The sequence below is a fragment of the Haplochromis burtoni genome, unplaced genomic scaffold (assembly GCF_018398535.1).
Source record: "Haplochromis burtoni strain Fernald_Lab_line unplaced genomic scaffold, NCSU_Asbu1 Contig_29, whole genome shotgun sequence".
Classification (NCBI taxonomy): domain Eukaryota; kingdom Metazoa; phylum Chordata; class Actinopteri; order Cichliformes; family Cichlidae; genus Haplochromis; species Haplochromis burtoni.
Window position 1 is genome coordinate 2509330 of NW_024582390.1, and position 24910 is coordinate 2534239.

At 39.2% G+C, this 24910-nt stretch overlaps 2 protein-coding genes across 3 annotated transcripts in view; both read right to left on the minus strand.

Moving 5' to 3' along the window:
• Positions 1-130: 130 nt before the first annotated feature.
• On the minus strand, positions 131-12990 carry ifih1 (interferon induced with helicase C domain 1). Of its 2 annotated transcripts, XM_005918212.3 has the most exons (17): positions 12401-12989; positions 11913-12069; positions 9887-10018; positions 9594-9644; positions 8352-8402; positions 6517-6737; positions 5796-6006; positions 4740-4957; positions 4208-4309; positions 3962-4085; positions 3648-3863; positions 2118-2374; positions 1884-2033; positions 1605-1766; positions 1327-1520; positions 1129-1222; positions 131-733 (listed from the first exon to the last, which is right to left on the minus strand). In XM_005918212.3, exons 1-17 carry the CDS (start codon positions 12833-12835, stop codon positions 530-532), a joined length of 2979 nt encoding a protein of 992 aa, XP_005918274.1. In that variant the 5' UTR covers positions 12836-12989; the 3' UTR covers positions 131-529. The 2 variants fall into 2 exon arrangements, with proteins under 2 accessions (XP_005918274.1, XP_005918275.1); XM_005918213.3 differs by lacking the exon at positions 8352-8402 and having other exon boundaries at positions 12401-12990.
• A 1894-nt stretch (positions 12991-14884) lies between these two features.
• LOC102288943 (potassium voltage-gated channel subfamily H member 7) overlaps positions 14885-24910 on the minus strand; it is a 42285-nt gene continuing 32259 nt past the window's right edge. The window contains exons 12-15 of the mRNA XM_005918211.3: positions 24662-24823; positions 22349-22505; positions 18817-18997; positions 14885-18532 (exon numbers count right to left, since the gene is read on the minus strand). Coding sequence (XP_005918273.2) covers positions 18245-18532; positions 18817-18997; positions 22349-22505; positions 24662-24823 — 788 coding nt within the window. The 3' untranslated portion in view covers positions 14885-18244. The remainder of the gene's footprint in view (positions 18533-18816; positions 18998-22348; positions 22506-24661; positions 24824-24910) is intronic.

Here is a 24910-nt window from a genome sequence, read left to right on the forward strand (position 1 = left end):
ACTCACTAACCTGTGGATTTAATGGAAAATCCACAGCACCTGTTTGTGTGCGTGTGTGACAGGTGGGCTCTGAGGGGCTATCACAGTCTCGGTGACTCCAATCTCATGAGACAGCCAGAGTTTGAAAGAGAAAAAAATATATATACTTTATTTTCTTGCTTTGCTTTTCCAGTTCATTTAATACCAGTGACAAACCCTTACATAGAAATTAATACACTGTAATCATGCATTATTTCAACAGTAAATCCCATCAAATGCGAACATAATTGAAGAGTAAAACCCTTATTCTGCAATTTTGCACAATTCACAATAATACTTTAACCATTAAAATGATGTAAAACATTCACACTTTTTCTTTACGAACACACTTCAGTCCCATCACCATTCATTTCTCCAGTTAACAAGTAAACATTCAAAGGAAACATAACATTCACTACTCTGCTAAGGTTATTAATCCTGTGTCGGCCATACGGCAACACAATAGAAATCAAGGCTTTCTCAGTCGCTGGTTATTCTACGTGGTTATAATTCACATTGTTTCGTCATCATCCGAGTTATCGGACATGGTCATGTTGATTGCATGTTCAGCGTAGTCGAAGGCAGAAAACTTGATGGGGACTTCATTCCACTTGGTGCATTTGCTAATCTTCTTTCCATTTAAATTCACCACAAAGTTTTTCACATCAAGGCAGGGGCACTCGATCCCCTTGTACATCATCATTGAACCCCATCTCTGTAACAGAATGCAACACAACATATAATGAGTATTTTATTCTCAATGCAGGCCTAACCAAGACTAAATAAAGGCTTGCTTTTGTGCCCTTTTGTCCTGTAATCTAAATTTGTGGTGAAACATGATCTCAAATTAAAGGGCTGCAGTCTTATGTCATATGACAGACTCACATTTCTCTTTGAACTAGCTTTATTGCTTACGACCAAGAGTCATAAATGTTCTACTTTTTTCTAATTATGCTTAAGCATCATGTATGTGCATATGCTGAACGACTCCTTGTTAATGCAGCAATGCTGTGTTTAGTTATCTACTAAATTGAACATTCTGAATAAGATTATCTTTTTAAGATTCACAAGAGAATTTCCAAATAATTGAAAAAGCTAAACTGAATCTACCTGTCCGCAGTTTTTACATGCAATGAAGCCGTTGGTCTCATAGTCGAGAAGACGCTCCTGAAGAGTAGTATTTTCTCTCTGAATGTAAAGTTTTCTGTAAAAAGATGCAGTAAAATTGATAATAATCACAGCACAACTACACGAGTGGAATACAGTTCAACACATACAAACGGTTAAGAACTGAATCGTAAACTGTACCTAAATTGTGGCGTCACATTGACTCTGTGCATGTTTTCGATGATCTGGATGTCGTCGCCCGTGCAGATTGGCTCGCTGCAGCTTCGGCAGCTAAACTTTACATTAGATGGGCTCTCGTTCTTTATGTCCTTCTGCTTCTTCTTTGTCATTCTTACTTTCTCTTCCATTATAGCCTGAAGCTGAAACTCAGTGATCTGATGAACAAACAAACAAAAAAAGTCTCAAAGCCATGTGGGTTTTCAATTTAACTGAGACTAAAAATTCTGAAGTAAACGTACTCTTTTTTCATAGGCTGCCTGATTTAAGGATTTAATTTTCTGAATGGCTTTGTTCATCATGTTCTTGCGGTATTCATTGACGCACTCCTTTTCAGCCACCCCGGAGTTCTTCACCTCGACCAGCGTGTAACTGCTGTCCTCGGCTCTTCCTCTGCCTTGGGCCTGAGAAGGGCGATTGTGAGTGAAGGGTAGGCAACCACGTTTGTTTTACACAGGCTAATATTCCTTCAATTACTGGGTATACCACATTCAATGCTCATTATTCAACTCATTACTGACCTGAATCATAGCGATCTCGTTTGTCACAAGGCCATATCGAATAACGAAATTGCAGGCTGGTATGTCCAAGCCTTCCTCGGCTACTGTGGTAGCAATCAGCAGGTTGACTTGACCGTTGCCAAATTTTTTCAACACATCCTTTTGCTCTGCCTGATTAAAACAGATTTATAAGAGAAGGTTAAGTGTAAGGCGCAAATAATTGTGCAGGAAAATAGAGAGAAATGTAGCACTCACCGAGGTCATTGGTTTAACAACACTCTGGTCTCCTCCTCCAATGACATATGCTGATTTCACTCCAATGTCAGCAAACTTGGGGTTTTCCTGTATCCACTGATTTAGAGCAATGGCGCTGCGTCGTGTTTTGATGAAAACAATCCCTCTGGCTTCATCCCGAGAGCTGAACTCGTGCAGGATTTTAGTTCTTAGTTTTGACAGGCTGTCATTTTCATACTCCGGATTCTTTGCTAGAGTTTCCAGCTCCTTCTTGTTGTCTGTCAGACACAGATTACAAAGAACTGAATTACACTTTTCTATCGCTGACATCAAAGATATGGTGTCTTTTTATGAGTTAAATATGAGGGTTTATACCTCTAGTAAGTACAGTGATAAGCAGCTTAGCTCAGCTAAACAACAGGACCGGAAATGTGGGAAGGGTTCAAATCTACCACAAAATTCACAGGTAGACTATAAATTTGTTTAAGTTGTGCCTGGTAGAAATCTGTAACGCATAGGGCTCAACTGCCAAACCATGAAGGTTCTCAAATTACCCTTTTAGGCTATCTCCACATATTCCAGAAGTAAAATGGCTAATTTTATAGGCAGTAATATAGAAAGTACAAAAATAATTTTGGTCTCTACAGCTTCTTTACCCCTGATGATGAAGGACACATTCATTTTTAGATATTGTTCTTGTTTAAATTGTACAAAGGCTTAAACTTTATTGCATTATTAGGAAATTGGATAACAAAAAGCTGCTATTTCTATGCTAAGAATCACTTTTTAGTTAATCTGAATGCCTTAACTGGAACTCCTGATAACAGTTTATTATTTTGGTGAGTCCTGGAACCTTTTTAATGCATGAGACTGGCACAGAAAATGAATAATGGCTCAATGTGTATCAATCATAATAAAAGACTGTTGAAGAGGTTTTGTGTTTTAAATTTTAATATAATTGCAGGCACATATTAACTAATATCTGTGCAGTCTTTGGCTGGATCTTGCTATCCAAGCTTGCATCCATTAGCTGATAACTTAGTACTTTACACTGTCGTTCAAATATGATCACATCAGCATCCAAAGTCAAATGACGGCAGCTATGATGCCAAACTCGGTGTTTCAAAATGGTAGACTAATGACCATTGGCTGATGTTGCGTGGCCATGTCTGTCTTTTATATACAGCCCAAATAATTTGTCTTTTTTGTTCTGAATGCTGGCAACCACTGCAGACTTCAAAATCCTTTTTGCTTTTCATTTGTTTTTAATAAATGCTAAACAAAAACAACACACTTTACCAATTAGACCGCTTCAGAGATGTTCATAGGTGGACCTTATTTTACGTGGACATTTTCCTGGCTAGCTAGATGGCAGTTTCACATCTATTAGCTAATCTAAGCCAAACAACAGCTTACCTCACATTTACACCCCCCCCCCCCCCCCCCCCAAAAAAAAACAAAACAAAAAAAGAAAATAAGATTTTCCAAATCTCAGATTATAAAGTCAACAACTACTTTTAATTTTCAGGCGAATGCTTAGTTTCACAATACCTTTAAACAGATTGAAGAGGAACCTCTCACTATCTGTGATTTGTATCTTATGCTCCTCCTCCGGGGCAGTTTTTTTCTTCATCTCCTCCTCGTAGTATTTGTTCAGGAAACTGAAGGCATCTTGCATGCGAATCGTGTTGCAGAGATTCAGGCTCTCGCTGTACTGTCGGAGGTGCTCTGCACAAACTCGTACTTTCTGATTTTCATCTTTTGCAGCTAAAATGGATCGAGACAAGTACTTTTAGACGCTACACACCATGGGAGGCTGAACAAACGATAACTAGCGAAAGATGAGCGTAAAAATCTGTTTTCACCTTGTCGTTCTTTTTGAACAACCCACTGTTCGTAATTCTGAGAGCCGAGGTCACAGGTGGGGGTCAGCTCGGCATGGTTGTGGATGGCGGTCATAATTTTCTTGATTACATCACCAAAGGGATCCTAAAAAGGATATTTAGTTTCACACACATGTAATCCTGCATTAACATCAGCTGGAGTCCCTCATATGAATTAGACTCAAAGAAAAGCTTAGCACAAAACCATGCCATGTTAAACAGCCATACCTCCCTCCTATCTTCAACAGAAACAACTATTTTTCTTTGCTCCTTTTTGAATTCCTCTTGGCGCCTTGTCATTATTCTGGAAGCGTCCAAGTTTGCACAGATCTGTGAAAAAATACAAAGATTTATAGTGTTAAAATTAATCCCACATCTTGATCTCATGATAGAGCGTATTTCTGCTTATTTTCTGCTGCAGTGGAAACTTTATGGCTGCCTTGTGTGCATGGTCAGTGTGGAACAGTGGAAAGAACTTGGCTGAATCAACAAGTTTCTCTATGACTGAAGCAGAAAGAACTGGAGCAGGATTCTGATTAAAAAAAGATGTTGTTCACTGTGACATGTGAGTTACTTGGTATGGACACAAAGAAGCGTGACTGATGACTAGTTTTCTTTCCCAGACTGTCAGATATATTAATCAGAAGCCTTAAAGACTATAGCTAACTTTAAATAATGACTAAATGTGCCAAGAATGAGTAGAGTAATATGCATGCAACACTTTTATCCACACAGGTGAAGACAGAGAAACAGTATTTACACGCAGTATGTGCTCCTCGGCTTTTTCCATTTTCGTGGCTCCCCCAACCCCTGGAGAGGCAGTCAGGCCCAGGATCTGAGGGAGGGGCACAGGCTCCTTCTGCTCCTTTACGAGCCTTTTGTTCTTGTGTTTCTGCTTCAGGTATCGCATCATTATGTGGTTGTAGACGCCTCCCTTCTGAGTGTGGTGACACTCATCTATTATAATGAGTGTCAGGTCTATATGTGCAAAAGACAAACACATAAATGTTGCTTTGTTTCAAAAATAACATGCACGTGTCCCAATTTCTGGCTGCCACATTACTGCCAAGAAACAAAAGTGCTCAAATCTTAAAAGACTGTAATTTTCTCGACCAGCAGAGCTAATTTTATCCCATTTATTTTGCTTGTTACGTAAACAGAGGTGATTTCCCTCACAGATGCCATCTCTCTCCCAAACCTACCCCCACACAAACCAGTACTTTTCTAGGAACCTTTGACACAGCAGTTTATGCCACACAATAACATATGTTGGAAAACTGTCTACTTCAAAGAACAAAAAACAAAAAAAACTTTATATAGTTTGGATTTTACAAAAGTGTAAGCAGGGTGAATTCTAATTATTCCCATGTACTAGTTTAAGCGATGCAATGAAAAATCCTCCCTGGAGGAAAAAGAGAATGGAGAGTGGCAGCTTGATGTATTTTGGGTGATAGAAGCTCTCATGTGAATTTGATGAGCCACACACTGATGGCTTGAACAGACGTGTGGCCTGGAAACCAGGAGGAAAAAAAAGTACATGCTTTCAGGCGTTTCAACAAACAGCATATGTTCCACTGAGGTGGCTATTCCACCTTGGACTTGTGAGTGCCAACAGGAGTAAGCAGCAGAGTCGGAAGACTTTGACAAGATGCTATCAGGGGAGATGCCGCTCTGTCCTTTGGGTGGCTTTCTATTCCAGAAGCTGTCAGAGTTTGAAGCTTAAGCCTGGATAGATTTTAGTTAAAGAGTGTGTTTTTTAAAAAAAAATATAAGGATAATGTATTCAATTTTGTGAAATTTTGTTGAAATATCATACCACTTAAGTTCACGCCCTCATCCTCTCCACTGTTAGCCCTCTCTAAGTAGTTTTCCAGAATCTGGGCAGTGCAGATGATGATGTCATTTTTCTTCACGATTTCTGTGAAAGAGATTTTGAGCTGGGAGTCTCCGCTGACTCGCTCCACTTTATATTTGTTCTTGAGAAAGGGCAGGAATTCTGCAGAGTAGTGCTGCTCAACAAGAGGAACCTGAGGGCATCAGAGCACATGAAACTTTCATGAAGTCAATGCCACAAAAGTCAAGAGATTTAACCGACAAAATTAGAAAAAGTCTTTACTGTTGTTTTTAGGATCAGAGAGCTCCTGATGATTTAAGTGTTTGTGCCAACATTAGTGAACCAGAACACATAAATATATGCTAGACTGTTTGGTTAAGGCATGGTCTCAAATTAGCTGTGCAGTAATTTAGGAGCTTCTGTTGATGTTGGTTTTTAGAGCAGAGAGAGTAAAGGCACCGGGGTTACTGTTCTGCTCTTTTTCACAAATCAAGAATCAAAAACTGTGATGATTTTCTATGTGGTTGCATTGTTTTCAAATACAACCACATAGTTTTACAGCTGGAAAACCTAAAACAGACCACATGAAGTATGTGCTGAAAAATAACAATGTTCAGGAGTGCTTAATGAGAAATGGACAGAAGTAGGTTAGCGTAATAGTGCAAACCCAGAAGTATTCTATACCAGACAGACATTGTAGTACCTTGTTCACCAAGACGATCACTTTTCTTGGTTTCCCTTCAGCCTTCCTTCTGTCCAGATGTTCTTTAGTAATATAAACTGCAACTCTGGTTTTACCACTTCCTGTGGGGAGACATACGATGATGTTTTTCCCCTCCAAGGCAGGTCCAGCGACTTCCATCTGATAATCTCGAAGAGTAATTTCTTTTTCTGGGCTTCTGGCAACTTCTAAGGCACTTCCATCTGCAAAGGAGAGCAGAGGTTCAGAATCACAAAACGTCTGTCTGTGTCAGCAACCCACAATTACAGACATGACCAACAGGAAATGCCTGCTTCTCTTTGTTTTTGTTCCTGGGTAAACAGAGAACATACACGTACACTGTACAGTACATCCATATCATGTAAGATGACCTAACTTTAAAACACTTCCAATAGTTAAACCACAAACAAAGGCACTGAGTAGAGCATGTAAATCATGTTTCAGTGTTACAAGAAAACATTGTGCTCTATAAATGATGTCACTGAGAGGCACTACTTAATGCAAACCATACAACACTAGGACTTAAAAGCAAATGCTTCTCTCTATATAGTGAGTGCTATTCGATATTTCACACCAGTCTACTAATCTAAAGGTGAAAGTGACAATAAAAAGGGATGGGTTGAGGCGGACTAACATCAAGCACTATGTTTTCTTATATATGTTTTTATAATAATCAGATTACTTAGAGAGAGACATTACAAGTCATTGCTATTTGCCTTATTTCCTCTACAAGTACAATAGACTTACTATGATCCACTTAGACTCCAAGTTGCTGGCAGGCTGTTACTTATTTGCTCTGTCTAGGCAGGGGATAATACATGGCTAAGACACCAGGAGCAATATGAATGTACCCCCTACTCTGCTCCCCTTTCCACTCAACTCTAAGTTCTTCTTCCCCCCCAGTGAGAGTTTAAACCCCCCAAATCTTATTTTCTTTCTCAGTGCAGACAATTTTTAATGACTTGGTATGCCAGAGGTTACAGTGTTGTTTCAAGCAACTTTATGCAAGCAAATGCAAGTCTCTAATGATTAGAAAAAAGAGCTTTAATTATATTAATAAGTAAACAGTGGTCCATGTGGCCTCCTGAACTTCTGAAAGCAGTTCCCATAGAATTATTCAAGAAATAAACATAGAGCTGTTTTCAGATTCATTAGGACTGAGTATGAGCTCTGCTCATTTTAGAAAACATTTAAAAAAACAATTCTGCTAGAGACTCGCCTTGCAGGAACAATCTTTCATGTAAACTACTCTGTTAAACTCATTTACTCGCAGGCTGCAGACATCTTTGGGGCCTTTCTACTACTGAAATAACCTGACTAAACTGCAAAAGAACTAATCTGATTCAACTCTTTTCTTCCTGCTTCGCTATTCAGGGTAGAGTATTCCAAGCAGAAATGTACTTATCCATCATATAAGCCAAACACTACAGAGCCACATGAATGTAACTTTTCCTTTACATTTCCTTATACTCCAGCATATGGTTTTCATTTGAACTGCTAGCTATGCGCTGTCCTCTTTGACCTCTGTGTAGTTCATCATGATGCACACATGGAATTTGTTTATTAGTGTGAAACTGGCAGGACAGAGTTAATGTTCCACTAATGTAACCACATGTTACAACAACATTTTTCCTTTACCGTACTTCATGTTGCCTTTAGGATACTCAGGATACTTTAGGGCAACTACAGCTGCACTGATCTTAGTTTGGTTATTGTGCATGACCTACTGAGGCAAAATAAAATATTTGTAATTACCAAAAACCCCTTTAAATACTTTAATTGCCTTAACAGGGTGAATAAAAGTGAACCCATCCCACCTGGCTGTGAGGGCTCCGAGTTGCTGGGCAGTTCACTGCTTGCATATAAGTCTGAAAGGACATAAACCAAAGTTTTAAAAAGTTGGTAGTTACAGAGTTAGCTGTAGTTTTAAGTGAGTAGCTACTGTTTTGTGCTGCTCTGTGTTTGCATCAGAGTTAATGATGAAGAGTTAGACTTATTTTGAGTAATTATGAACTAATCATTGCCTTCATACACGCACTGGCCTTTTTGTTAAGTACACCTTGCTAGTACACAGTCGGCCTCCTTTCGTCTTCAGAACTGACATAATTGGATTCAGTAAGATGCTGAAAACATTTCTCTGTGATTTTCCATATTAACATGATGATCATGTGGTCGCTGCAGATTTGTTGGCTGCAAATCCACGATGTGATTGAAACGCCCCACTCCGTCACATCCTAAAGGCGCTCTATTGGATTGAGATCTTGTGACTGTGGAAGCCATTTGAGGACGATGAACTCATTGTCACGTTTAAGAAAAAAAAATTGAGATGATTTGAGCTTTGTGACATACCACAGTATCCTGCTGGGAGCAACATGGGTACACTGTGGTCAAGAAGGGGTGGGATGGGATGCAGGCTGTGGCATTTAATCGATGCTCGTTGGTAGTAAGGGGCCCAAAGGGTGTCAAGAAAATATGCCCCAAAACATTATGCCACCAACACCAGCCTAAACCACTGGTACAGGTCAGGCCATGTGTGAGCCTGTGCAAACTGCAGTCTCAGTTTCCTGTTCTTATCTCTCAGGAATGACATCCGCCATGGTCTTCTGCTGCTGTGGCCCCTGTGCTCAACAAGGAGTTACAGTGGGGTGCTGTTGCCTCCTATCAGCAGTCTGGTAAACAAGGTATTTTCTCCCAGAAAGCTGCCACTTACTGGATATTTTTTGTCTTTTTCTGGCCATTCTCTGTGAACCCTAGAGATGGGTACATGGGAAATTCCCAGCACATCAGCAGATTCTGAAATAGTCAGAGCTGTCTGCCTGGCAGGACAGAGTTAATGTTCCACTAATGTAACCACATGTTACAACAACATTTTTCCTTTACCATACTTCATGTTGCCTTTAGGATACTCAGGATACTTTAGGGCAACTACAGCTGCACTGATCTTAGTTTGGTTATTGTGCATGACCTACTGAAGCAAATAAAATATTTGTAATTACCAAAAAACCCCTTTAAATACTTTAATTGCCTTAACAGGGTGAATAAAAGTGAACCCATCCCACCTGGCTGTGAGGGCTCCGAGTTGCTGGACAGTTCATTGCCTGCATACAAGTCTGAAAGGACATAAACCAAAGTTAAAAAATAGGTAGTTACAGTGTTAGCTGAGGTTTTAAGTAAACTGAATTTTGTTTGTATTCCTTCAACCTTTTACATATTTCCGTATACGCATTAAAAGTTTAAATTTCTAGTAAAGAAATGTTAGATATATGTTAGATTAACAGTAAGAATGACACGTGTGAGAGCACTTCCTCAGCTCTCCTTAATGCTGACATTAAACAGACATGCTTTGTGTGACCTGTGGATTGATCCATAGGCTGTTCGTTCACGGTGATCTCCATGGATTCAGTGCCATCACAACTTTCAGCTGATGTTGGACTCTCCCTTGTAGCTATAGGTTTGTCTTTCAGTGATGGTTTCTTATCTGATCCTAAGAAATGTAAAAAAGGAACATTTTAGAAATGAGGAGTAACAATTTACCAGGTAACACTTTATAATACAGTACATCAATATTTGCATAAAGACAGATGTTTCACTTTACTTGAGTAGGTAAACAGTAATGGCAAACCAGTCCCTGAGTATTAAGGAATTACCTTACAACTATTAAATCTGACATTTCACTTTACTTAAACCGACAGAGAAATAGAAGGTACTGGTGAAAATACTGAGAAGAAAACAACTGATCAGAAATTAAATATGATGTTTTGTTTTGCTTTGTTAGTAATGGTAAAGTAATTTTGCAGTAAGAAGGAACTACTGAGTAATTACTTAGTGTGATGCATGAGGCAACAGGAAAATAGTAACTAATGGTGAAGTAATTATTAATAAATGAGTAGCTACTGTTTTGTGCTGCTCTGTGTTTGCATCAGAGTTAATGATGAAGAGTTAGACTTATTTTGAGTAATTATGAACTAATCATTGCCTTCATACACACACTGGCCTTTTTGTTAAGTACACCTTGCTAGTACACAGTCGGCCTCCTTTCGTCTTCAGAACTGACATAATTGGATTCAGTAAGATGCTGAAAACATTTCTCTGTGATTTTCCATATTAACATGATGATCATGTGGTCGCTGCAGATTTGTTGGCTGCAAATCCACGATGTGATTGAAACGCCCCACTCCGTCACATCCTAAAGGCGCTCTATTGGATTGAGATCTTGTGACTGTGGAAGCCATTTGAGGACGATGAACTCATTGTCACGTTTAAGAAAAAAAAATTGAGATGATTTGAGCTTTGTGACATACCACAGTATCCTGCTGGGAGCAACATGGGTACACTATGGTCAAGAAGGGGTGGGATGGGATGCAGGCTGTGGCATTTAATCGATGCTCGTTGGTAGTAAGGGGCCCAAAGGGTGTCAAGAAAATATGCCCCAAACCATTATGCCACCAACACCAGCCTAAACCACTGGTACAGGTCAGGCCATGTGTGAGCCTGTGCAAACTGCAGTCTCAGTTTCCTGTTCTTATCTCACAGGAATGACATCCGCCATGGTCTTCTGCTGCTGTGGCCCCTGTGCTCAACAAGGAGTTACAGTGAGGTGCTGTTGCCACCTATCAGCAGTCTGGAAAACAAGGTATTTTCTCCCAGAAAGCTGCCACTTACTGGATATTTCTTTTGTCTTTTTCTGGCCATTCTCTGTGAACCCTAGAGATGGTTACATGGGAAATTCCCAGCACATCAGCAGACTGTGAAATAGTCAGAGCTGTCTGTCTGGCACTAACAGCTATGACACACTCAAAGCTATTGAGATTACTTTCCTCATTCTGATGCTCGTTTTGAAGCAGGTTATATTAACCATGTCATGAGCTGCTGCCATGTGACTGGCCAACACGATATTTGCATTAATGGGGAGTTAAACAGGTATACCTAATAAAGTGGCCAGTGAGCGTATATACTAATGCCTTCTAGAATGTTTTAAGTTAATGATGATTATCTTTTTCCATAAATATGGTTATTCCAGGATTATTTGAGGTTATTTGGATAACTGTTTAGTTAAAATGATAACTTGTTATTTTCCTTTGTTACACTAGTCTACACCAAGAACATGGCTTTAAATGTAATAAAGACTATAACTAAAACTCTTAATCATAATTAATCATCCCAATTTTAATTAGTGGGATTGTTGCAAAGCAATGATCACAGTATATTTACTAATGCAGTTGGATTAAAGATACTGAATTCCTTCTGTAGTTGTAATCACTTATGTGCACATGTTTTATACAATCTGTCTATATCTCACCACTGAGACTTCTGTGTTCCAAACTTCCCTGATAGTATTTGGTGTATTGGGTGTGTGTCTTCCAGCGTAGTTCAGTTACCTTCGTTGCCAGTCAACTCATTATAGAGCACATGGTGTTCAGTGTCTTTAAGAACTTGAAGAAATGTTGAATACCATCCTGGTGGACATTTGATAATTCTTCTTAAAAGTTCCCTTGCGCCACTCCTGGATCCCCTGTTGACTATTTCAGCCATAATCTAGATGACAAGTGTAATGAATAAAGTCAGTTTGCTAAGCAATCAGAGAAAGGCATTGCCACCAAAAGGATGAGCGGCCTACATTTGTCTGCCATCTAGTGGTCAAAGACAGAAAAGACATGTTTTGGGAAACAGTTGGAAGAAAAGGTAAATACTGAAGCTATACTGATACTTTCGAGGTTTTTCACACCAGTGAAATTAATGTGAATACACACAGTGAACCTTTGACACTTGAATATTTTCTCTCTTACCACCAAAGCTCATGTGCTAAGCAGCATGCAGGTAAAGCAGTAGTAGTTTTGAAAGGTTGGTTGCACTATAATGTACTTACTCTGTCGCGCTCATCTATGGTGAGCAGTCTTTTACTGAAACAGTGTGCACACACTGTTTCTGTAGCCATGTCTGCAAGGCTGGGAATAAGTAAGTGAATAAATCGGACACAGTTTTCATTCTCTGCCTCAGCTTCGGGAGTTGGGAGATTTAACTGCATGTAGTCAGCTGCGAATTTACAGCCCCCGGTATTCAGTGCGTCAACGAACGCAGTGAACCATCCGGGAGTATGTGGCTTCTGAACTACTGCGTTAATAAGGTAGTCCGCAGCCGAAATATCACCATCGTTTCTGGCCTTCTGCCTGATCCGTTCCTTTTTCTCGTTTTCGATAAAGTCTATAAGATCCAGGACCCGATCCACCACAATAAGCTCCTTCAGCCTCGGCCTCAAGCAGTCGATCAGGCACTCGCGCATTTCGTCCGTTTCAGACTCCATCGGTACTCACTTAACCGATAACAGATCACTAAACTGGCTCCTGCGTTGCCAAAAACTACATTCACAGCAAACGCGATGATTCACGGTGCCTTTATCGAGGAAAATGGAGCTCTTTCACTTTCGTTTCTCCCAAGCAGTCAACATTTAAAACGGCCACTGGGTGTCACTAACGGACCACAGTAGTTCCAATAGATCAGAAAGTGACCTAAATTGACTTTTTGTAAATCGTTTATCGTACACAGTATTATTGTAACATTATTGTAGTGAACTTTCTGCATTGGCGACCATAGCAACACCTTTCTAGTACTATTGCCTGGTAGGCCAAAATCTGACCTTATATAATTCAAACTTTGAAGCACAGAGACCAGAAAAGAAAGGGAAAACGAATATTTCAAAAGCGAAAACTTCCAAGCAACTCATCTCTACGTCACGAGTTATTTTGGTCCATCCCCGGTTTCTTTTCTCCACCCTGAAAACTCTGTTATTGTTCTTTAATGTAGCGATAGAGCCAGCCAGCCAGTTGTGCCAAAACGTGATCGTCTTGTTTGCCTATACTATGAAATATATGTCAAAAATATCGATATCAGAGAGAATATTTCTGTCACGAGGTAGAAGCTACAATCAGTTTTTGGCGAAACAACGTTTATATATCACTTAGTTATCAATGTAAAACGCTCACTGACGTTAAAAATGCATTTTTAAAGAGAGACAAGGGGGTTACAGAAATTTCAACAAACATAACACAGTTACATTTAAATAATATTTCTATAAATATATTTTAAGTGGTCAAAACGAGTAGATGGATTACAATGTAGTATGCAAAAAAGCGCAAAAGTCTCCTAGGCAATATTCTTCAGGAATAGTTTTCCAGGCTTCATGAAGGACATTCACAACATTGATTCTTTGGATATTGGCCGCCTTTTGTTCTGTTCTCTGTCAAGATGATCTCACATTGCGTCAATAACGTTGAGGTCGGGGCTCTGAGGAAGCCAATCAATACCTGATAGTGTTCCATTATGGGTTTTTTCTATGCAGGTATGTTATTACTTTACTGGCTGTGTGTTGTGATGTTGAAAAATGAAGCCAACTAGATGTTTTCCAGATGATATTGCCTGGTAGGTCAAAATCTGACCTTACTTTTTTCTGTCTTCAAATTACATTAATTTTGACAAGATTTCCACCACTGGGTGAGGTGAAGGCCCAAGTCTTTGGGTCTTATACAGGTGGGTGTTGACACTCACTATTATACATATTGGGAATGATTTGAACCAATTGCCAAAAACCTCTGGTCCTGTTCTAATTTACCATACCTTTATCCTTTTCCTCTTCATAAAGAATAGCTTATTGGCAGCCACCCATCTGATTCATGTCCTGGGTCAGATCTTTGCTTTTTTTCTTATTTACTTTCAAAAACTCACCCATCAAATGCTCATCGTTCATATGCTGTAGATAGTTTTTAGGCCTGGCTTCTTCTTTTATCCTCCACTTGTCAAGTTTCTTAAGATTTTTTTTAAGAAGACACCAAACATCATGCAAAGATGTGTCAGGATTTCAGCTTTTAGCTCTGTGCAAATCACTTTCTTGGTGCAAAAACACTACTTTATGGCAAACTGTCTTATATAACTGTGTGATATTGTACTTGATTGATTCATAGGTCAGTGTTAAGTGACACACACACACACACACACACACACACACACACACACACACACACACACACACACCAAAAACAAAACAAATTCCTGTGAAAATGGTCAGCTACAAGGACTGAACTGAAAATGAATGAAAAAGCAATCAATGTCCAAACTACTGGTCAAGATTGTTTTTTTAAAAAAGGAAAGTCATGGCTCCTAAGAGCAACAATATAAAGAAATGCATTGTACGTTTGGCAGATGCTCATTAAAAACAAACAACTGCAACAAAGTATTTGACATACTGTGAAATAATCACTCACCTTCCTCAAGGACCCACAATCCTCCTGGAACACTTCATAATTCATAGTATATGTTCTACTTTCAGTTATGTACACAGCAACTGTAAACACATATACGGACTGAATAACAGAAAGCCAGCGACACAACTCCAACTGTGCGTTTTTATTTATTGCTCCCACAGTTTCAAAACTAACATATGCACTACTGTATGTTCTATAGAATACTCAATGTAATTTATTCAGTAAAAAACAAAAAAACATTTCTGGCAATGGGATGTATTTATTTCCTACAAATGTCTAACAACAACAACCTTCATTGCCAACAGAAAAAAAAACTGTACAGGGACTATATAATTCATTATGTATGGTTATTTATACATAAAGATGCTGTCTTAGCATTTGGATTTGTCATATAGGCACAAGATACTCTCTGGGGTCTGTTTATGCACAAGTACTATGTGTCCTTGTGTCCCGCAGTGCCCCTTCCTCTTCTCCCCCCAACACCTCATCCGAGTAAAGTATGCTGACATCATTTTATATTGTAATGTGCTACTTTGGGCTGACAGGCAGTGCAAAACGGTAAGCCTATAGAGACTCAAAAAAATGCATGCTTTGTAGATCCATATGAAAATAAATAAATAAATAACTACAAAACTAATAAGAATTCCCCATAGGCTGCAATAGTATATGTTATATTTCATAGGTAAGTTTTCCCAAACCCTTTAAATCTCAAACCATGATGCACTCATTTAAGTGGCCACTTTCACATTTTTCCCATACAACATAATGTTGACTTAAAAGGAACTCAGATTATTTCAACTCGTGTGATCTCATATCACGGTGTTAAAAAAAACACATGGCATAGTTCCCTATTTAGCCAACCAAAACAGGAAAAACATGCTGTTGGCTGTAAGCAACAACTACAATCAAATGCCACATGGCCCGTAAGTGTTCTTCTGTTCTCCAACAAAGACTGATGGAGCTTATCAGACACTTCGGATGCAGGTGGCTGGCAGATGTGCGCGAGCTGGTCGTTATGGACCATGTTTACGTGTGTGACTATTAAACTGACTAAACCCAAGACTAAACAGTCTTGGGTAACGAAAAGAAAGGGGGGCTGTATTATTTCACCGTCGACCTGAAAACAGTTGAACAAAATACGCGCTGTAATATCTAGACATTAAGACCAAGACTGTTCCAACAATGTGTCACTTTTTTAATTCGCAAACGTTTTTTAAATAACAATCAAATTGCTGTTAATCTTAATATAATCAGGTATGCACATCTTCATAGTCAGAGTTCCTTTAACACTTTTGAATAATTATATTGTAAGAGAAAAATGAGAAAGTAAGTTATAAGACACAAAACATTTGATATGATTTTTTTCTATTTCTTTTCTAAATGTAGAAATGTCTATATCATACTTCTCCAAACGGCGAAAAAAACCCCTCAAATCTGCATGTTATATTTTTCCAGATAAGTATGTATAGTGTATTCTGTTGGCTTAACATTGTACACCAGGTGCACATTAGTCATTGCAGTAATAAAGCACATTGTTTATAGAAGAAAACCATAGTCTTTTTTTTTTTTATACTGTACAGTATATTGCAGTGCAATTGTCCATAACCCCTGAGTCACACTTCAGAGAAGACAGGCATACAACATACATCAGAAAACTCTTATTTGTAATAATGCTGTATTCCACTAATGGCTACAGAAGACTTATATTTCTTTCATATACAGACTCATTACTCCTAAAGCCTGGAATGTTTTTATGTGCCCACACAGACTTTACACTCTAAACGGGCTCTAACATTAATGACCAGGCTCATCCGTGACTGTTGCATCATGTAAGATAATCTCCACTGTACTCAGTGCCTCAGCGTCAGGTGCTAGGAACTGCATTCTGCAAATGGAGAAAGAAAAGCTGTGCCGTCATTTTTCTGTTGTGAAAAAGCCACCTCCTCACGTTTCCGGTGCTCACGTGTTTTGATAGCAGTGCAGGTACCTATGACTCGCTCACATCTTTGTTTCCAAGTCTCAGGTTGGACAGGTTAACTGCCTAAACAAACATGTCTGTATTCAGCTGCTGCCAGCCAGCCTTGGTAACAGTAATGGGTTGGCTCCTTTCAGCGTTCACAATATTTTAGTTGAGGCTTTCATGTGTTCTTGTCTGCTGCTCTGAAGTATAACAAGCAACAATGATCACTTGCATTGAACTTTGGCAGAGAGTAATACAGTTGCGGCTCTCTGTTGACACCCAGCGTCTGGAGAGATAACCTTTCCCTCTTCAGACTACAGGCATGAAAGGATTGAAAAAAGGCTCGATGGGGTTGTTGGCAAATTCTTGTGTAAAGACTTTTAATTTGCTTGGCAGTGTGTGTTAGTCCTGGCTTTCTACAGCCTCCGCTCTCTGTGGATTCTGCACTTGAGTACTGGTAGTATGTTAGTTAGCTTAAAACTAGCACCTTATCCACCAGATGACCCACTTTTGTCACTTTTAAATGACTCACACCTATTGCTCATAAGATGTTATGAAATGCTAGTACAGTAAGTAGTCGTGGTGCCACCATCACCTTCAACTTGTTTTTTGAGAGTATATTTTTTCCACAAGTTCCTCTATTTTTTGTATCTTTCTTAATACTTTCCATGAATGTTCATCATCCACAGACCCCTCACTGAGGAACAGCTGGCTGCTGTTATGCACCGCACCTCCTGGTGTTTTTGGCAATTCTGCTGCAGAACCTGGTGAGTTATTGTATCCACTGTGGGGAGGTGGAGATGCCAGTCTTTCCCTGGTTTTGCAGATACCAGCAGGAGGAACCCTATTTGTCTGATGACTGGAGCCTGTCTACTGTGAGGTAGGTCAGTCGGCTCTTCTTGCTTACACTTGGAGCTAGTGTCACTATCCACACCTTCGATTTTACCCAAGCCACATAACCCATGCTAGTGTGACCAACTGTGTGGGAACATAAAATGCTGCAATAGTGTGTCTGCAAAAACCACAAAGTCCGTTAACTAGAAAAGCATTTGCAAAACACATTGGTTGTGTATTTCTATCACAACCTAGTGGAGACCAGCATTCTTGCAGAGTAAGAAGAATTTAATTAAAAATGCTGAAATGCTGTCCTCATGGGTTAAATAGGTGCATCAAGATTAAGTGGGCATCACCATGTAAGTTTAAAGAGCAAAAATGAATGAGGATGATGATGATTATGGATTCAATCCTGTTTTGACAGAACTACTGTTAAAATATGTAACTATTGTTACATATTATACTGGCAGCTGCAGGAATAGTTTCTTAATTCCGTGTCAACCACGTAAAACAGTGTTTTGTCTTCATGCACAATGTAAGAACATCTCATTTCTAATACCAAGCCACAGATGACTGTGCCAGCATGCTGATAAAAGAAACTGCTACTTAGTAATTACAGCATTACAACCTCAATATTAGAATACCGTGCTGCAGAAAAGATTTATGGCCTTGGAGACTCTTGGTCTGAGGCAGGTTTATGGAGTCCAGTGGCATTGAGGTTGGAGTCTGAAGGTGACATGGAAGAAGAGGAAGCAGAGTTTTCAGGTGGAAGAAGGATCAGTGCTGACTGTTGATGCCCTGTGGATGGTTGTTGATGCTGTTGTGCCTCTGTATGTCTCTGCACAAGAAATTCTTTAAGGCTGTCCTCAGTGGGTGCATTCACACTGGCCAAGCTCAACACAGAGTCTTTAGATTCCTGAATGGTGCTCCCTAGTTTTTGGTTGGGGGCCTAAAAAAACAGTTTTTGACAATAATAAGATCTTAGTTGCCTGTGCTGGGGTAAATAATCTCATTATATATATACATTTAATATCCTGTTTCAGATGTGAAATTATATTTACCCTTAAAACACAACTGTATTTGTAGAAAACAAACAAACCAACACGTTTTTAGATGTGACATTTAGTTTAACAGTATGAAAAAGTGAAGGGAAAGGTCTCAATGTGTACATAAGTGGAAAATAAATGCTCTATGTAAAATTATGTCTACCAACTAAAGTGATGGCATCCTTACTTGAGTTCCTGCAGAGCTAAAGAAATGGCTTGCATTCAGAGCAGCCGGCTGAACCTTCACTGCAGATCTGTGATAGTCTGGATTAGCAGTCACAGTGCTGTAGGCAGGCGGTCCCAGAGTTGGTTGCCTCTGCAGCAGCTGCAGGATGGCCTGCATATCAGATAACAGCTGAGATTCTAGCCTAAAAAAAAAAAGGAGTGATGAGCAAAAACAGACAGATATACTGTATAATATTAGCAAAAGATAAGTATGAAAAGAAAGAGTATTTACGTAACTCGGACAGTGTGAACCTAACTGTGCGTGACAATGGCTGAAAGCACACTCAGATGTGCTTCACTGAGCACTAGATGGAGCCGTTGCTCTGGACAAAATTAAGAGACGGCAACGGTGTGGAAACATTCTGTCAAAGCAATAGATGAAAGACATTGCCCCTGCTAGGAGCGATAATGAGCTTTGTGTGGGACATGTGAATTCTGCATTTACTGTGCAAATAACTATTATACTCATCTGGTAAATCTAATTAAGTCTAGATTTGATCAAAGTTCTATATTTAGGACTTAAGGCAAAAACCCCCAAACCCAACGTGTATTCCATCTAATGCACAAAGACACTGTCAGCCTTTTTGTTTTCCTCATTTAATATGCTGTGGCTCATGAGACACTAAGTAAAAGCAGCCACACAGTATTTTTCAGCGTACCAAACAATATTTTTCTTGGCTATTTACATAGATGTGTAAAAGAGAAAGGCCACACCGACATTTTTTTCCTGCCACATATGCTTTCAGACTAGTCAAAGCCACAGAAACACCAAAATGACAGAGAAGTGCTGCTCATCCTGCAGCCAGCCAGCATTAAAAAAACAAGGTCAGGTATAGTGCAGTGGATAAAATGCCTTATTTGTGCTTAATAAAATGAGCTTGCCCAGTATTTCAGGCACCCTGATGCGATCTTTCGTTCTCTGTGATAATTCCAGCTAAAAATACCATCTGCTGTTCATTTGCGTGTCCGTTTCAGGTGGCTGCTGACTGCAGGTGTGATTCTGAAACTACTGCCAAAGATGTGTTTCTACATTCCAGGAATGACAAAAATAAAATCTATTCATTTTAGGGAAGGTAAAGTACAACGTAGCTGCTAGAAATCAATCTCACCATTTTGTTTCTATCATTATAAATTGTTTCAGGCACATTTTTTTCTGAGCGCTGCTTTGCCATATAAAGACTTTAGTACCAGGTCATTCTCAAGTTTGATTTGCGCCGGTCCTACAATGTTGCATCCTGCTTCCATTAGATCCAACCTCCCACTCCAAGTCCGACAATGACTTCTGCCAGCTAGTTGCCGTCCTCCACCTACTCCTTCACATTTGGTGTAGCCTACTTTTAGCAGTGTGGGAGGTGACATCTTAAAAGAATAAAGCACTGCCTTATCATTTACTGAAATTAATAATAGCATTTATCTGAAAATGCAATGATAAATAAGAATAGTGACAAATATACCTATGCTGTCGCCACAGAACATACCAGAAAATGCTCTAGAGAAGTCCAGTTGCAAAAGACTACCCGAATATTTTTGTGCACAGTGAAAATCCATCATACATTCAATATCCGCTCAAATTAGACAATGCAATTGATAGATAAATCCATTCTTTCTGTTTTTAAGAACTACTATTAATGTTATATATGTAGACTTGAAGACAGTAGAAAAAATAACAACCAATTGAACAAACAGACAAATACATAAACACATAATGCCTCTAGATAAGGCTGCTTCTCTCCCAAATCAGTTTTTTTTTTCTTTTTTTTAAAATGACATCAGAAACAGCAGTATGCGACATTACGTGATGGCAGAGCTTCAGTTCATCCTTTGTCATTTTTTTTTTTTTTTTAAAAATAGGACAGGGGGAATGAATGAGAGAAAGAGGGGGAGAGAAAGAAAGAAAACCAAAGGGGAGAAGAGACGGTGAGAAGGGGGGGGGGAGAAAAAAAAAACAACAACAAACTCCTGGGTCCCAAATCAGTTTTACAGAATGTTTTGAAAAAATGGAAAAGGCTCCATTTAAAGCCACCATGAGTCACAAGTGAAAATTTGTGACTTTTATGGCGCGCTCGGTTGCTGTAATGTCAGACGTTACATCAGCAGTAGCTATGGTTTACAAATGAGATTTAGATGTTGAATGGAGAAAGTGAGGGGAACAGAGAGGAGCCTTTACCCTGCACTTAAAACTGGAAAAAATATTCCACTCTGCTCCTTCTGAGTCATTTTAAGTGAAATGTTCACTCATATGACTCCATGCATTTTTAATGGGCAGACTGTTGAATCTACCAGTTCAACTGCTGGGTAACAAAAATAACTAATCAGCAAATTACACAGCAGCAACTCAATGCATTTAGTCATGCAGACATGGTCAGGTTGACCGGCTGAAGTTCAAACTGAGCGGTTGGGGAAAAAAGGTGGTTTAAGGGACTTTGAACATGGTATGGTTGTTGGTGACAGATGGGCTGCTGGTATTTCAGAATTTCTACTAATCTACTGACATTTTCTCACACAACCATCGCTTTACAGAGACTGGTATGAAAAAGAGAAAATATCCAGTGAGCAGCACTTCTCTAGATGGAAATGCCAGAGTTCAGAGGAGAATCGCCTGGCTGCTTTGAGCTGATAGGATGGCAACAGAGACTCAAATAACCACTCACTATAGCCAAAAGAGTATCTCTGAATGAGAACCGTGTTGAACCTTGAAACAGATGAGTTACAAGAGCTGAAGACCAGATCATGTGCCATTCCTGTCAGATAAAGACAGGGAACTGAAGCCTCAATTCACATAGGTTCATCAAAATTTGACAACAGAAGATCAGAAAAATGTTGCTTGATCTAACAAGTGTCGATTTCTGTAGCAACAACTGGATGGTTGGGTCAGAATTTGGCATAAACATGAAAGCATTGATCCATCCTGTGTTGTATAAATGTTTCAGGTTGCTGGTGGTGTAATGGTGTGGGAGATATGTGGAGCAACTGAGTGCTATCATGTCAACATAGGCCAAAAAAGACAACTTCAGTAAAGGAATGCCCCTGGATAAATGTAAAAAATGTAATCCTATTTTCTTCAGAACAAGTAGAGTTCCAACTTTAACTTCAAAGTTAACCTAAACTTTTCACATTAAAATTAAAGGAGAGAAGTTTTAACATCATTTACTTAAGTAAATTTAGACAATAATCTAGAAATACCGTCCAAAACAGCAACTCTTTGCACCATCTGATAAGATGCTGCACTGTTTCCAAACAGAGATGTGCTAAGCGCAACTGGTAAGTTTAAATGAGAAGAGAAATTTCTGCAATTTCATGTGGTGCCACACGTGAGCTGTGTGGCTGAAATGGCAAACCATTGGTAAAAGAAAAAGGGTTAGTCAAAAAAAAAAGAAGAAAAAAAAACAAGCACTGTTATTCACACTAGAAAAGTTCACATTTTCGGGTAATTCCTAGTTTATGACAGCAAAGTGAAGCTCAACCATCTGCATGCTGACTCTAAAAATATGTACCTGTTTAAATGGTCCTGAAGCTGACCTAAGCGTTGTTCCACCTCTCCATATGTGATTTCACTGGCAGAATTATCATCCTCTCTCAGGTCCTGGAACTGCGCTGACTCATCCAGGTAGTCTGTAGGCTTCTTACAGGCCCATTTATCACAGCACAGATCTGGAGGACCAAACCAACATGCATGATTTACATCCTCACTTGCAGGTCAGAGCAACGTCATCACTAAACATTACTAAAATAGAATATAATTAATCTCTACAGCAAAGCTGTGTGTAGATCCTTTGTTGTAATTTATCACACTGCTATACCAGGAGAATTATTATATCGGTGTTTTCCAGTTGCAAACTAACCCTGTTGTTATCTCTGTTTGGCACATGGTAGTATTTAACCTGCTGTCCAGTGATATGTGTGGAGCCTCTTTTGTTGTTTTAAACAGAGGGGTGGTTAATTCGGTGATTAAGTTATCTCACTGAACAGACTGTGCAGGTGGCTTTGCACTAATACAATGAGTTGCATAGATTCGTTTAGAGTTTGGGCTGAGGGTGCATTGACAGTCGTTCTCTCGGTTCGACTTTGTATCACGTAGAACCCCAGCTCCAAAACAGTTGGGATACTGGGTACATTTTAACTGGGTAAATTTCTTTTCTTTTCAATAAAACATAGAAAATCAGGTCATTTTAAATTTGATTATAGCACATATAAACAACAGCACATGGCCTATTGAATCATGCCATTATTTATTTAAAAAAAAAGAAAAGAAGAAGCCAAAATATAGAAATGGTGTGTGGAAAAACCAAGTATATCCCATGATTCAGCACTTTTACAGCAGCAGTAACGTAAAGTAATTTGAAGTAATTGTTTTCTGTATGACCTTATCAGTCTCTCATATCATTGCGGGGTGGGTTCACACTTGACTCTAGAATACTTTGGTATGCAGAGGAGTTTAAATGACTGCAAGATACTCAGGTCCTGTGGCTGCAAAATAAGCCTAAATCCTCACCTTCCCACCCTCGATTTGGCAGTTGGTAATACACTGTGTTTGGTTTTCACCAAATGTGGTGTTGTGCATTGTGATCTGGTTTAAATGATGGTTTGTTTACAAGAAACTCTACAAACTTAACCTTGCAATTTACAATTTCTCTGATTTACTAGTGTGTCCACTCCTGGAATGACTGGCAACTGTCTTGAATGTTTACCACTTATGAATAATCTTTGTCACTGTAGAATGATGGACGTAAAGTATTTTGGAAATGGCTTTATTACCCCTTTCAGACTAATAAACTGCAGCAATTGGTTCTGAGACCACTGCTGATGTCTTCCCTCCTCAGTATTTTGTTAATGCACACCTGAATGCTCCAGCTGAGCAGTTGCTGCTTTTGGTCCCAAAGTCACGGCTATGGCCAAGCGTTCTCTGTTGCAGCGCCACTGCTTTGGAATAACCTTCCTCTCCATATTAGACAGGCTACATCAGTGCCAGTTTTTAAGTCTTTATTAAAAAACTATTTTTATTCTCTGGCTTTTAACTCTGTGGATAACTGATATTTTTTTTAATGTTCTTTTTTATTGCTATGTCTGGTTTTATTACTATGTACATATTAGTATTGTACAGCACTTTGGTCTACCAGGTGTGTTTTTAAAGTGCTATATAAATAAATAAATGATGATGATGATGATGAAATGAGCAAACTGTCAAAAGTTATTTTCTACAGAGATAACTTGCACGGGCTGATGATTTTTTGTCTGAAGGACTACAGTTGCATGCTGTTCCTTTGCCACCTGCACTTATAAAATTGTCTTCAAAAGAATATTAAATGTAGAATAATTTGTGGATGGAATCATATCAATAGTGATCTACAGCATGTAAGGCATTTGTCTGGATACTGGACTAGAAAAAAAAAATTAAGAAAAACTGCAAGACCCTGCAGCTCTTCATATGCATGTCTGCAAGGGAGAATAATGCAGTCTTAAATCTATGATTTTTGAGACAGATGACATCCTGTCTCTTAGAATTATAATCAGCTGAGCAGCATTTTGGCAGAAGGCAACCTAAATATTTAAATTCCCAAGGTTTTGCTCAAAGCAACTCTAGAAGCCTGGGAACATCCCAACACTCTCCACACAACCAGTCACCCTCTTAGAGTTGCTAATGCAGCGTCAAAGACATTGTCCCTCAGTGTCTTCCCACCACTCACATTAGTGTTTGTCCTACAAATATTCATCACGATTTGCAACACTGCTTTGAAAGTCCTTGCCAAAAAAGCTACGATTTTATTCACCAGATACTTACAATTCATCTGTAAGACAAGATCTGTTACCTTCAAAAGGTGGTTTTCTGTCCAAGCTGTCTCTGACAATAACATCTGAGTCTAGGCCTGGAACTGTGAGTGAAGAGCGACCCAGAACTACTGAAGATCTCTTTAGGCACGAGTTAGACTCTCTCTCCCTTTGAACTTCTTTAACCATTTCTTTGCTTTCCCCTGTAGAATGGCAATCAGCAGGAGTCAGTGGAATAACACCATATCCCATAGAGGACAGACTTTTGCATATCGGAGCACCATCCATGA

Excerpts from the sequence above, each read along its gene's own strand:
- ifih1 (XM_005918212.3), bottom strand. The coding sequence starts at position 12,835 with ATGGAGTCTGAAACGGACGAAATGCGCGAGTGCCTGATCGACTGCTTG. Across the intron at positions 4,310-4,739 it reads CCGAGGAGCACATACTGCGT|ATCTGTGCAAACTTGGACGC; the intron begins GTAAATACTGTT and ends ATTTTTTCACAG. Across the intron at positions 734-1,128 it reads CATGTAAAAACTGCGGACAG|AGATGGGGTTCAATGATGAT; the intron begins GTAGATTCAGTT and ends ATTCTGTTACAG.